Source organism: Convolutriloba macropyga, chromosome 4 (assembly GCF_964194025.1).
Source record: "Convolutriloba macropyga chromosome 4, txConMacr16.3, whole genome shotgun sequence".
Classification (NCBI taxonomy): domain Eukaryota; kingdom Metazoa; phylum Xenacoelomorpha; order Acoela; family Convolutidae; genus Convolutriloba; species Convolutriloba macropyga.
Genome location: NC_134471.1, coordinates 71,518,601 through 71,533,493, shown reverse-complemented (window position 1 = coordinate 71,533,493; position 14,893 = coordinate 71,518,601). Strand labels below are relative to the sequence as shown.

General features: G+C 36.3%; 2 protein-coding genes across 5 annotated transcripts in view; both read right to left on the bottom strand.

The window, feature by feature from the left end:
* LOC142338650 (uncharacterized) overlaps positions 1-14,893 on the bottom strand; it is a 385,398-nt gene that overhangs the window by 193,135 nt on the left and 177,370 nt on the right. The gene's annotated exons all lie outside the window — the stretch shown is intronic.
* LOC142338649 (mitogen-activated protein kinase 14-like) overlaps positions 250-14,893 on the bottom strand; it is a 48,945-nt gene continuing 34,301 nt past the window's right edge. For 3 of the 4 annotated variants that reach the window (XM_075388492.1, XM_075388493.1, XM_075388495.1), the window contains 3 exons: positions 11,497-11,651; positions 6,582-6,660; positions 250-630 (listed from right to left, as the gene is read on the bottom strand). In XM_075388492.1, coding sequence (XP_075244607.1) covers positions 386-630; positions 6,582-6,660; positions 11,497-11,651 — 479 coding nt within the window. In that variant the 3' untranslated portion in view covers positions 250-385. The remainder of the gene's footprint in view (positions 631-6,581; positions 6,661-11,496; positions 11,652-14,893) is intronic. The other variant, XM_075388494.1, reaches the window with a different exon arrangement.

The following is a 14,893-nucleotide window of genomic DNA, read 5'->3' as shown; positions in this document are numbered from 1 at the left end:
AAATATTCGTTTAGTTCGTTTTGAAGCCATGTTAACAGCCAAATTAACACTATTTTGGTTCTTTGAAAATAAGACATTAATTCAGTTTATTTTCAGATTTGCGTGAAAACATTTTGCCAGACAGTCTTCTTGACTATCCAGCGGTTTGCGTGTTTTCTGATTGCTGTTGCTGTTCATGGCACTTAAATTTGAAATGATCGATTCAAGTGGCAAGTCTCGACGTCTCTAAAATTTGAATAAATAAATGCGTTGGGCAAAAAAAACAATTATAACGGCATCAAATCTAATGATCCAGACGCACTACAACGGAATAATAATTTTTGTGGACAGATCTACAAATGTTTTAGAAGGATATAGCAAACCAAGTTGGCTAATTTGAATATCTTTAAACACTGGCATTTTTGTCAGGCAAAATTTCTGCAACTGAAACTTGAGATATTTCATCAAATATAGCTTGTCTGACGTCAGTCAAAGTTGAGATGTCTTCAAATGTGTGATCAAAGTGCCCGGGGGCGCTTGCTTCATCTTCTGGTTCGTATATGTCTGTGAAATACGGATGTGAAAGGGTTTGTTTGGCTGACGGGCGCTTGCTAGGGTTAGTTTGTAAAAGTTGTTCCAGCAGATTGGTACCTGATAAACAGAAGAAATGTTTGGAACACTTCATTTATATAAAACTTTTAATCAACTCATAATCAGCATTCATAAACTCAGAATCTTTGAATCAGAACCATTACTTTTATATGATAGACCTGAATTTATATCCAACTTCTTGCAAACTCAGATGTTTCTGAGTTCTTAAATTTAACGCGATCACTTTGTCTTAAATAGAACATATATCCCCTGCCTGGATAATAAACGTCAGAACATCTTTCCCAAAATATTTGTGAAAAGTAGTTTTTGATCAACTTGATGCCTAAATTTAGTTTACCGTCAAAACGAAAACAATGTCAAAGTGGGGAGAAAACCTATTTAAAATTTTTTAAAGGAATTTTTTAAAGGAATTTTTTTCAGTTCAAGTAGTTTAAAATAAGGAACAGCAACAAAAATTTTGCGAAAAATGAAACTATTTTTTTATGAAGAGCATCAACCAATCACATTTGATTGTTACCCGGGTCGAAGTGTCAACGCTAAAAATTGCTAAAAAATGTAACAATTGCGATGAATGGTAGTAAGAATTGTTGAATGCGGGAAAGCGGTCAAAATATAAATTTCACTTATAAAACCGCAAATCTTAAATCATTGTAAATTTTTTTGCGGCAAATTTAATAAGATATGAGGATTTTAGTAGTAAGCTTTTTTTACAAATTTCTGTCGGTAGCAATAGTTTTTTTACTGTTTATTTCAACGCTAAAAATTGAAAATCTCATAAAAATTCACAGCTTAAAACGCAAATTTTACAAAGTATCAACGCTTTTTTTTCACATAAAGTGGTGTGAGTCTAACTTAAATTCAATTAAAATATCATAGAGGTAAGTGACAGCTAATGCAGCGGAAAAAGTAGGTGATTGATTTGGAACAGTTCAGAAGTTCGAACGAGTGTTTGGCATTTGCTTGTCGAATTCCGGTTAATGCAGTGAAATTTCACTAAAAACGCAAATCTTACAAATATTTACCGCTGAAAGCAGCAATTCTATCAACATTTCACCGCATTCATTGATGGAACTTTTGTTTTGAATCAGAATCATTTATCTCCCTATTAATCTCTATCTGTTTAATCTCGAAATTTCAAATATTTTTACGGAAAATATAACTGCCAAAGAAGATTCAAAGCCGCAACTTTTATGGATCGTAAAAACTTTTCCCAGAGCACTTTAACTGTTCGCTTATCTATCGAGGAGTTTATGTCAGGAACGATTTTGAGTGTCTTCAGACCGCTAACAATACTGACTCGCCAGCTAATCTATTTCAAACTATGAAACTATTCTTTTTGTAGGAGAACTTGAAACGTAAAATGTTTTATTTAACTTTCATTTTTCTTCTTTTTTCCTAATTTTTCTTTTTCTGAAAGCTGATTCCTATCTTTTCACCAACGGCTCTAAGTTTCTATCACAGACGGATCGATTCGGCATTTGCTTAGAGTGTCGGAACACTTAAGAAATCGGCTCCACTTTTTAGCTTCTGCCCAAGAACTAAAAAAAAAGTTTAACGAGTTCGTGACAACCAGGACAAAAAATGAGGGAAAGAATAGGTGAACAGACAAAACAGTCCCAGACAAAACAGTCCCAGACAAAACAGTCCCAAATAGCAAAATATTCCCAGACAAAACAGTCCCAGACAAAATAGTCCCAAGAAACCAGACAAAACAGTCCCAGACAAAATAGTCCCAAGGCCATTATTATAGCTCTCACACGTATGATTTAACAAGCGGATAATTTAATCCCATGTTCGGTTGTGATAGTTTCATATCAAGTCCCACGGGCCGCTGAGGCATGGCCATGGCCATTAAGTATGTTAAAACATACGGGTAATAGCGACTGCTAATTTGTTGTCGGATTATTGAACGAACATTTCAAAGTACATTGGGTATAATGGCATTAGGTACATTTTATTTGGGACTATTTTGTCTGGGACTGTTTTGTCTGGTTTCTTGGGACTATTTTGTCTGGGACTGTTTTGTCTGGGACTGTTTTGTCTGGGACTGTTTTGTCTGGGACTGTTTTGTCCGGACACGAAAGAATAAGTTTCCATTCGCTTAAACCAATCGATTTTATATTAATGAAGAAACAACTAACGTCGCGCGAATTGCTCTCAAAGACCGGCGATCGGTTGACATTGGTAGTACTTTAAGATTAAAAATCGCCCTTTACACTATGAAATCGTATCCTTAGAAATTGGACAAGCGTAAGGCCTTTATAGATCATATTGCCCTCCACGTATTACTTGCATATCCCGTTTTTGGTGGCCATAAGAAAAAGCGCATAAAAACATGGCTGATAGAATACCAGAACGACAGGAAGAGTCGTCCAAATTAATTTCTAAATCAGAAATATCGAAGAAAAAGAGCCCGTGTCCTACCTATATTGTAAACAACAAAGAGAAGGAAAAATATAAATGCCTAATAGTGTTTTGAAAAAAAGCAGAGGTAATTTTTAGTTTCATGGTGTGGGCTGTGGTTTGAGTTGCTTGTTGGGTTGTGAGTAGGTGGGGGGAGTAAAACAGTGGTAGGGTAGATAGGTGGTGGATAGGGGCGAGATAAGTGGAGGTAGATATGTGGGGGAATAGATGAGCGGTGGTGGGCCCAATTTAATTCTCCCCTGTTTAAACATATCGTGGCAACACCCGTAACTAGAAAATTTAAATAACTTCTAGGCATTTTTATTCAAAATTTTTTAAATAGTTTGTCTGTCCAACATAAAAAAAGCAAAAGGATTTGAGTACTAGAGAAACCTATTCCAGAAAAAAGTGTACGTATGATTCATAAAAACTCAGCAGGAACGAACTCGCTTTAACAAGATAGAATCACACTAAAAATGTGTCCGACTTGGGCTTGTTAAAGAGCAACCAAAATCAACATTTGCTTTACAAATGTGAGCTCATCCAGTGATTTTGCTGATCCAGTCATAATAAGTGTAAAAAAATATTGTTTGTGTTCTCTGTTTTTAAACATCAAATAAATATTTTTTAATGAACCAAAATGATTTCTTGCAATCTGCGTGGTCTCCATTATCAAATAATCGTGGTTTATATTGATCTAAAAATTAGATGTTTGCTGATTATTTCTTGTTGCCAATCCAAATGTTTTCTCCGATCTCTGACGATTCTTTCTCTCCCTCAGCCTTTAAACTCTCGTTTTTTAATTTCTTCGCGTTAATAAACTGTGCTCAAGTACCCTTTTGTTGGATGACATTGCTTACGAAAAGAATCCCCTCTCATTGGGTGAGTTCAATAAAAATTCGGGCTTGTTTCTAATTCATCAACAGACTGATTCAGCTCAATACAAGCATCTAGGAAAAGTTATCTTCATATTGCACCCCACACAATTGGGTCGCTGATTATCAGACAAGTTTAACTAATTGCTGCGTTCAACTACGGGGCTCGCGACAACAGCATTTTAGCTAATCCTCGTATGATGACAACAAAAAGTGACTGAACTGCTCTGTTGAAGGCAATGGATTCTCCCACTGACTGATAGATTCTGCTATCAGCTAACAACGACATGCGCAGTAAGGCCTTCTTCAGAGTCCTCCACAGAGCAGTTTCTGACATTCATATAATTGACCTCTGTTTTGAATTTCCGCTAGCTTGATCGTCAGCAAATTTATTGGTTTCTTGTATTTGTTGCTAATCACAGTTTTCTTGACAGCAATGCATTAAATGACTGTACTTCATTCAAACTATATCGGTAATAAATGCGGACGAAAATTTTTTCGGAATTTCTGAATAAAGTCATAATCGTACAACTTATCAGAAAAATACTTGCTGGCCCAAGGAACACTCTGAAAACAATGACAGTTTCTTCCTTGGAATCCGAAATCTTTTTTTCGCAGTTTCCCCTTTCCATTAATGCCATATAAAGATTGGCGAGAAAAAAGGGCCAGTAGTAACAAAAAAATCCGGTCTACTAAACTGCTAACTTCTATATTCTACCTAAATTCTATACTAACCTTCGATCACTAACTTGTATAGTCTGTAAGGATAACCAAAATTGATCAAAAGATAGACATACAATGTCTTTTTGTCCCTTTCCAACAAGTATTTTTTTCCTTGGAGCTGAATATTTGATCTATGGCGATCACAACTATGTAGCAATTGTTATTATTTTACTTTTGTTACTAATACAAAAGTAGCATAAATGTTGATATAAAATTGATATATATCTTGAGTCACCAGGTTTTCTAGCATTTATAGAGAATATCACGTGGCAGCTCGAGATGTAAAGGCAGAATTTCAAATTAATTTTTGTAAAGTCCAATAACCTAGGTGATAAACGCAAAGGCAGTTCGCTGGTAATTAACTTTAATTCGCTAGTTCGCCTTAATTACCAAAAATTCACGTGAGTCACCTTCTGGATATGTGTATAACAATCTTTTGCATTTTTCAATTGGCAGATTTTTGGTACACTATGGCACTCAAAACTTAATCAGTTTGACTCAGACATGCACTGTTTGCTGGAGTTTCCAGCTTCTTCCATATTTTTCTAGCAAAAAGTAACAAAAATTTTAAAAAAAGGTGCATTATCGCAGGAAAATAATGGTCTCAGAGTGCATTTTTTCCCGTAATAGTTCAAAGTTTCCAAATAACCCACAACGTTCAGCTTTTTTGGACATCTAAGCAAGATTTTGCGTCCATTTGATTGTACTGCACCCGAGAAACATAAGTGATCGCTGGTACAAACTAAAATTTTTTGTATTTGTTTTCAAGAAATCTCGATCCGTTTCTTTGCAATCAAATTTTGTTTGTAAACACTATTTTTGTTAGTAAACACTTTTGGAAGAAAGAGAATGGCTCCTTGTGTTTTTTATGCAAATGCCTGAGGAAAAACGTTTGCGTTTTTTTCTTCCAACCTAATTTCTTCAGAGCATTTCTAGAGAAAAACGCCATATTCTTTTAGAATTTATCTGACTGAACATCTGTGAAATTGTATCATTGGAAGAAAAAGAGTTATGCGTCACTCAGACGTGCTCTGGCTGGGTTTTACGATTTTTTCAAACATCGTTATCTATTTTTGTTGATTATTTTGAATATTGTGAGGTTCTTCTGCTCATTTTGATGTCTCAAAATTTTTTCTCCAGGTAAGGTTTGCGTACAGTGCACTTGACCTCGATTTGAAGACGAGTTTTTTAAGGGGTTCTAAGCAGGTGCAACTACTGTGAAAATGGTGGACCAGTACTGGATTCGAACCAGCGTCACTTACTTGCAAACCTAGTGTGCTACCCATTTACATCAACTGGTCTTAAGCTGTCGAACTTGGACATCTGTTATAACCCGTTCTCACGTTCTTTCATTTCCTCAATGCTTCATTTCTCTAGCCAAGTATACTTTGCACAAGTGAGCTTCTTGTCAAGCTATGTCAAGCTTATCTTATGCACATTTTACATTAGGTTGTTCTCTCTCAACTTTCTAACAGTTTTCTTTTTTAAATTCTTTTTCCAGGAAAATTTGATCTTTCGTTTCGCAACCGGTTGGAAAACAATGGAAAAAAAGCTGTTTAACCAAATTTTCTCTTTAAGCTTAGAAAACAATAAAGAAATTTTATTAAAACTGCAATTTTTCACATCATTTTTACGCCTTTAGTAAATCATGCGTACGGAACACGAATCATGCTGAAAGTTTTCAAATCATGCTGTAAGCGGCTTTTCGATACCATCGTGTACTTTAAATTTTTGATGTTAGTTTTTAACTTTCACCTCACTGCTGTATTGATCAGATTGCGACCTTCTTTCATTCATTTCTCGCCGGTTATTACGTCAAAACAGTGTCGAGAGGAAGAAATCAGTATTTTAATTGGAAACTGAATGTCAGGTCTGGGTTAAAGATTTTTAGAAACTGTGCGCTAGCTAACTTTTTCTCCAGAAAAGTGTAAATGCCGTTATCGCAACGAGAGTTGTTAAAGTTGAGTTCGGAGTAACAGTAGCACTTACATTGTTCGGAAGCTTTGAAGTAGTCAAGGAAGTCCACCCTGGGATGTCCGCTCAATTTATTTCGAAGGTATTGTACAGCCTAAGCATAAATGAAATAAAGAAACCCAGGTTGAGGTATGCGTTAATGATCATACAACAAGGTGGACTGTAAAGTGGGTTTTTGAATACATGGACCAGCGCGTGGACTTCGTGGATTTTGTCAAAATTTATATAAGAAGGGCGCTGAATTCGCTGAAATTGAAATTTTCACAAATGCTGAAAGTATGTAAGAAAGGTGCTGAATCAAATGCTGATTTTATGTACGAAAAGTACCGGAATATTTTTTTTCAGCAGAAACGCTCCTGTTTTTCAATTTTCAGCGCAATCAGCACAAATCTTACATAATTTGAGCACGTTCAGCGGATTTCCTACAAGTTGCCGACCCCTCGACCCTTCATGTCAACAACAAAAACGAGTTAAAATATAGCACGTATCAGAAACGAGCTAAAGTCTGACCATGGCTGATTTTAGTCTGGATGGGTCTGGTAATTAACGCGCACCTCAACCTGGGAACTAATTTGAACAATTTCATCTTATCTCAATTTTTTGTCCTCATGTTAAATGCCATTGCATTAAAAACATTTCAAAATGGAATGGGGGTCCTGGTAGATTTTAACGACCAGATTGAACAGACTTCTAACCAATGCGCAGACTGAACAGACATTATACGCCATTCTTTCCTAAACCAAACAAATCTGTACAGGACCACCGACCAGATTGCCAGCCTCACCGCCTCCATGCCAGATCACCTGCCAGACTGTTCAGACCCCCCACCAAAATTTTTTTTAGAAAATTATCTTAATGAACAAAAAGGTTGACTTTTAGTTTTTCTCTATACATTTTATTTTATTTTTGCTAGTGTCTGAGATTGAAATTCTTATAATTTACTGTGCCTCTTTGCATATAGTTTCTTTGTTTATAATGAAGAAGTTCATTGCTCTGATGTTGATACTGATTACAGAGACGTTTTCTTAAAATCCTTCTCTATGCATTGCAGGAACTGACTATTATCATAAATTCCGTGTTTTAAGTCAAACTTATTAATGTTTTAAGTCCTAACTTAATCTTTTAAGTATTAATCGTTTATGCCTTAACTTATTAACATAGAATCTGCTTGTTTTGTGTCTAACAGAAATTGAAAAAACTATAATGAAAATAACAAAAGAAAGAATAACTAATTTAAGGGCACGTGCGTTATTAGCTTTGTTTGCTCATTAAGCGAAATCAACAAGCAAACAAGAGAAATTTAAAGAACCTTCCTGTCTTTGCGTCCTGTCTGTGAGACTAGACGAAGTGCAAAATATCCGGGGCAATTGTTCCTAATACCCCTCCAGCCCAGTCTGTCCCCTAAGTTTTCTGGGGCGGTTTGCCTGTGAAAACAATCGCCTTACAACATACAACAGTTTTTGTTTGTTGGGTAGTTTTCCAAAATTAGTCCCCCTAATCTGCAATTTCTTTAAAATGAAATCCAACTTAAGAAATGCAATTTTCGACGAGAATGGTGCTAAACAATTAGAGAGTGTAGGCACGCACACAAAACGAACCACAAAATCCTGAATCCTGAAGACATGCATACGGGTTTGACTTAGGAGTTACAAAAATGTATATGTTAAACAGTTTTTTCACGTAGCTCCAGGCACAATTCTTTTCCTGCCAGATACCGCTGATATACTTAACAAAATTCTAGTACTAGAAAACTGCGATCAGTACAACAAAATAAGATACTTTGTTTGGGGGTCAGAGCACGACGCTTGGTTCAATTCCAAATCAAATTGGGCGTATTCAAAATACAAAGAGCCGTTGTGCAGACGTCGGAAAATTAACACAGATCTCTCAAATAAAATAGAAAATCTATTGATCTACTGTGATTCCACTGATTCCAGTCAGTTGAATAATTCATTTTTTGAACGCGTTGATCTCTCAATAAATTCCGAGAGTAACAAATTGCCAGAGGTGTTGACAATATTGAGTTCGTACGTGCCAACCTGTCGCTTTGTTCCTATCAACTTCGGAGCAAGATGGTCTCAATTGCTATCAAGTATTCTTCTTGAATGTTTTGAGGCTTCAGACAACGAGACAAATTGGCAAAAACTTTTTGCGATTTCAAAATGCGTTCTACGTGCTTGTAACCGCGGAGGCAAACAGCAAAAGCGCAATCAAGACCAACGTCTCGCAGAACATTTTGATCGTTGGAACGCCGGTGAATATGGAAAACTTTGTTCAGAAGCTGTCTCCTTGAAACAATCAAAAAGACAGAGAACTAACAGCATTGAATAAATATCGGTCAGAACAAAAACGTTGTGCCTACAAGGCCAAATTGGCCAAGCTGCTAAAGTTTTAGCTTCTGAAGTTCTCGCTTCCGATAACAAAGCTACAGTCAAAGCACTGCAAACGTTACACCCGAAAGAACCGTTACCTCTTTTCAGTTTACTTGACGATACTGCATCCAATGCGTTCTATATTAAGGAAAACGTAGTTGATGAACAACTGAAGACATTCAGCGAGCACACTGCAGCCGGTCTGTCCAAGATGTTTTCAAAACATCTTCAGCACGCAGAAGACTGCACTGCACCTGATCGGTCCAAGTTTGCCCTGAAAGCGACAACAAAGTTTGCAAACTTTGATAGCAGGGGACTCTTTCCTGCTTTTATTTCTAACGCAATCTGCTGCGCTTCACTCACGGCGTCATCCAATCGAAAGGTGGGGTGCGTCCGATTGCATTTGGCGAAGTGTTGCGACGCCTCATAGCAAATCAGGAGCAATTGAGATATTTGATAGTTTAATTGGGAGTCGGCATTAGAGGGGGCGCTGAGGCAATCATTCATTCGTCAAAAATTACATTCGATAACATAGTTAGTGCTCAGAATTACCACCTTCACCAATGTGAATCGGGTGTTCAGCAGAGTGATCCGCTGGGACCGTTTTTGTTCTCCTTGACGTTATAGCCAATCATACAGAAGATCAAGACTTCAGTTCGGGGTTTATTACAGCACACTGGTTACTTAAATGATGGGTTTATTGCTGGGTCTGAAGATCAGATCAAACAAACGATTGAAAGTCTAGCCAATGAGGGCCCTGAGAGAGGCCTAATCTTGAGAAGAGACAAATGTGAGCTGTGGTGAAATAAAGATTTACCCTCCGTTGATCAGGCAGTATAAAGGAATTTGTGAAACGGCTTTGAAGTTCTGGGTGTTGCAGTTGGTTCAAAGGACTTTGTCGCTTCTTGTTGGAAAAGGAGAGATCAAAAATTTTATCTATGCTGGATAATTTACATCACCTCAACAATCCTCAATGTGCATTGGGTATCCTTCGTTATTGTTTGGGAACTCCGAAACTAGTATACTCTTTACGAACTAATATTCCATCAAACGAGATGCTCGAAGTATTGAGAAGTTTCGATGACGGCCAAAGAGAATTGTTAAATCAAATTGTTGGCTCAATTATGGATGATGACGCATGAAAACAGTCTTCCTTACGTCCTATTGGGCGGTCGCTCGAGGACTGTGAAGAAAGCCTTACTGCGCATGTCACTTTTAGCTAATAGCAGAAATTATCAGTCAGTGGGACAATCCATTGCCTTCGACAGAGCAGTTCAGTCCCTTTCTGTTGTCATCATACGAGGATCAGCTAATATGCTGTTGTTGCGAGCCCCGTAGTTGAACGCAGCAATTAGTTGAACTTATCTGATAATCAGTGACCCGATTGTGTGGGACGCAATGTAAAGATAACCTTTCCCAGACGCTTGTGTTGAGCTGAATCAATCTCTTGATGAACTAGAAACAAGCCCGAATTTTATTGAACTCACCCAATGAGAGGGGAGTTTTTTTCGTAATCATCGAGTTGTCATCCAACAGTAGGTACTTGAGCCCGGTTGATTAACGCGAGGAAATTTAAAAACGAGAGTTGAAAAGCAGAGGGAGAGAGGAAGAAACGTCAGAGATCGGAGAAAACATTAAGATTGGCAATATGAAATTATCAGCAAACATTTAAATTTTAGATTAATATAAAGATCATTTGATAATGAAGACCACGCATATTGCAAGAATTCAAAATTTAGGGGCAAAAACAACACAAGGGTCGATGATCTGGTGATACCCAAAATGGTGGCATGCACAGATTGGCCTGGTAGTCTATTTGGTGTGCTTGATCTGATAAGTGCTCAAATTGCGGTGATTCTTTGAGTCTCTTAGGTCTAAATTCTACGAATTTGGATCTGTTTGGCTGGGACAGTAGCAACCTTTTGGTCTGTATGGTCTGGGTTACAATCGTGATACGGTCAATGGTTTTGATGTTGGCTAGACGGAAAGAGCGACCAAATGTTGCCCAGATTTTAAAGATGTTTTAAAACGGATCCAACCAATTGAATCTTTCAAGCCATATTTTTTTTATCAAGGATCTGGGACCCTCCCCCCCCCCCTGAAAGAGTATCCTGAATATCCAGCGCCCTCTCTCTACAGATGTAGTCGTAGTTTTTTTTTCAGAGCTGGATGGAAACTGGTTACGGGTAAGGTGTCCTTACGGCTCGGAGCGCCAGTTTCATGCGATTTCGTCATGCTCGAATTTTTTTGGTAAAATCGAATATTTCAAACTCACATGAATTTTGTCTGACCATGCTAAAAATGAAGTTTGAATCAGTCAAGTACAATATCATGATTCAAAAAGCTTTTCTGAATTTGTCATGCGCATAAAAACCTATAAATGGACTGCAAATATACTGATTCAGAACTGATGTTCTGAGTTAATATGGGGAGGCAACCTAGGATTCAGCTCTGAATTGTCTTGGGACTAGGTTTCGGGGTTCTACAGCATGTTGTTTTAATTAATTTTGGCAAGCATGATTTTGATGTCAAGTCTTCTGTTTAATTGAGTGACTAACCTGTTTGGAATCTTTGTACAGCTCTAGTGTCTGGCCATCAAGAGAACCGCAGATGTAGATTTGCTTCCTTATCACGTCCAGTAAGACATCAGCTCGAAATAATGGCCTCGCCAGCAGTAGCTCCCCGAGAATGCATCCAGCGGCCCATATGTCCACTTAAACAACCCAAAAACAATACCCAGGGTGAGGTTCTAGACCTAAGACAGGTACAAAGAGCTAGTGTACTTGAGTCCATACAGCTAGTGTGGATTTTTTTTACTTGAATTGAGTCATACTTTGACCCCCAGCACTCCTGCACCAAAACAATCTCTGATCAGGCTTTATTTGAGCCTCAAGGATGAAATGTGAGCTCTAAATTGCAGAATCTCAAGCTTTTTTCGAAAGAAAAGCTGGACAATTTCTGCCTTTAGTCTCATCAGAGGTAACTTCGAACAAAACGAATAAAATCTGAACATATAAGGGTCACGCAAAATTCTGATCATAACCGGTTTCTGATCATAATAGGTGGGTCCCATCTCCGTAAACATAATTGAGCTCGGGTAATGTTCAAAGTTTTTTCAATCTGAACTAGCAATTAACTTTTGACAAATTCCAGTATTTTCTGGTGGCATTTCATTCGTTTTTTCATCATCGTGGGCCTAATATAGATCCCACAAATTGACCATGCCCTCTTCCGCGCAAAATATTTTGACCCGACATTCTTGACTCAACTTTTTACCAAATGAAGCAGAAATGGCGAACTTTCAAAATAGTACAGTTGTTGACGCTTAGTAAACTAAACTTTGATGTTTGAAGGTCATTTATTAACAGACCTGAACCAAATGAGCAAAACAATAGGTTTAAGAAACTGATACCCACTGCAATACTATGAAAGAGTTTCCCAGGCAAAAGAAAAAAAATTATCCACTTAGTTTTGGAAAATTATTGATAGTTAGGCTTACTCTTCCTTCTGAAAGAGACGTTCAGAGGAGCTGAATCAGATATACCAACACTATGGTCTATCTTTTTCCAGTTTTGATTATGTTTGCAATATGCAAATTTATACAGAGACCAATAGCAGAAAACAAATTTATTTTGAGAAAATAAAAATATATTGCTCTCTAAAAATGTCAACTACTTCGATTTTAATGTATCCTTCTAATATTCAATTTCACGACAATTTTCTGAAGAAATGCTGAGAAAAAACTATTGAATCCCTGGCTACCATTCTTAATAAGATCATGTATTATGTCATACAACTCTTAATTTGTTTTTCTATTACAATCCTAGTACCCTCGTATGTCTCATTGATATAATAAATGTCGTGTATGACAGTCATTAAGTATCGTATTTGATAAGGCGACCTTAAATAAAAGTTGTATGTGACGCGCAAATTAATCAATATGGCATACCAAACTGACTCAGAATAGGATTAGATCACCAAAAACTCAGGCAGACAAGAATATAAATAAATTCGGAAAAATAAAATAAATTGTGCATTTCAAATCTTGGCGTCAAAAGAAAATGACGCAACAATTTAATAAATGTTTATAATGTAACACAAAAGACAACAATGACCACCGTTACTTAAGTTATACAATTACATGCATCTTTGGCTGCTAAAGGTTGTTCAAACAACAGAGTATCGTTATACTTTCCCTCAATTGTTAACTTTGTGTAGATCTCAAGATAACAATTATTCCAAAAGGAACTACGTGTGAAAAATTGCTGATAAGTCTAAGTTTGTTTGTCTTTATCTTTAAAATTAATGTTCCTACATTTTTTCAGACCATTTTTAATTTTCCAAAGACAACCCAGGCTAATTTAATGTGGTAACGTTTTAAAACTCTGCATCTAAATATTAACTGCAAAAAAAAAATTCAAATAATTCTCTCTGGGGAAAAACTTTTGACTAATTTTTGACACAATTCAAGACACTTCGGACAAAATTTTAGCCATATCTATCAAAACACGACAAAGTAAGCCTTTTTGAAAGAATATTTTGACAAACCAATAGCTTGTCTTTCATAGATATGTTTGTTTATAATTGTAAGGAACATTTTGCAACGGTAGGAAAAAATTTGGGAAAAAAATTTGCAAAACATTTGAAACATATGAATTGTTTGAAGATTGACAGAAAAAAGACTCTGAACCTCCATTACACCAAATGTTTCAAACATTTTGGATTTTGATTAAATAGTAAAACAATATCGGCATTTTGTTTTTACCAATTTTGATTTTCAGAGGCCTTCGCAAAAAGATCTGGCAATTTTTGATCACTTTTCTTTGTTTTGGAATAATTCTGAAGAAAAAGGAACTTTCATTGGAATATTTTTTTTAACGTTTCACTGTTTCAACCCTAAAAATGTTTTTGTGAAGAAACTCAAGAAGAATGTATCCAAACAGATGATATTTTCAATATATGAAAGCTCGATTTCGGGTCATTAGGTACTGTTAGTAGACAAACAGTCCGAACTTCTGCAAAAAAATTGAGTTGTAATCAAACACCTAATTCCTAAATATAGACTCTTGAACAATTTAAAAACCGGAAAAATATTAAACGATTCAAGTAATCACGTTTCCTTCTCATGTTTTGATGCTGCAAGAAAATGTACGTGGAGTAATTTTTTTTTCTGTTTTGCTATAAGTTAAGTACGTCTTATATCAAATTTATGGCAAAATGTAAACAAAATCTTTTGATGTAAACAAAATCAAGCATCATTGGAACCTCATTTGTATACCTTGAACCTCATTTTACATTGTCCGTTTCCGCGTCGGGGCCCAATTGTTAACTAGTAAGAACTTGCAAGTTTCTTGCAAAAGATGCTAAACTTGTTGGAATTGCCAATTCTAATGGACAACATGTAAAACTTTGCAAGTGGAAGGATTAATTTTAAGTTTCTTGCGAGTTCGTTCCATTTGAGCTCAATTGTTATTGGTCAATTCAATTTAACTTTCAGTCAATCACCGTAGAAAATGCGTGCAAGTTAGTTGCTTGGTTCGGATAACATAAAACAATACGATCTAAGCTGACAAAACGGCTATTTTTCGGTTCTATCAACTCAACGGTTCTATCAACTCCTTAAACAGTTTAATTAATAACTAGTGGATCTCAATTAGCTTCTTCATGACTGTTTCTTTAATTTGCTCCCAAAGTTTTGCACTCTTTTTGACTTTGATTGAAGTTTTAAATTCATTTGTCAGCATTTTCTGAAAAAAATTTAGCTACGCTTCTTTTTTGCCAATTGTTTATTTTATAACTTCAATTCACACTTTCCGAGACTCTATTTCATAAACATCTCTTTAAAATCGTACCTTGCAAGTTATTATTGTTTTTTTGCTAAACTATAGGTAAAACTGTTATCTTGTAGCAATTTATATTCTAAGAGCTTATCTAAGAATATATATTTTAAGTAGA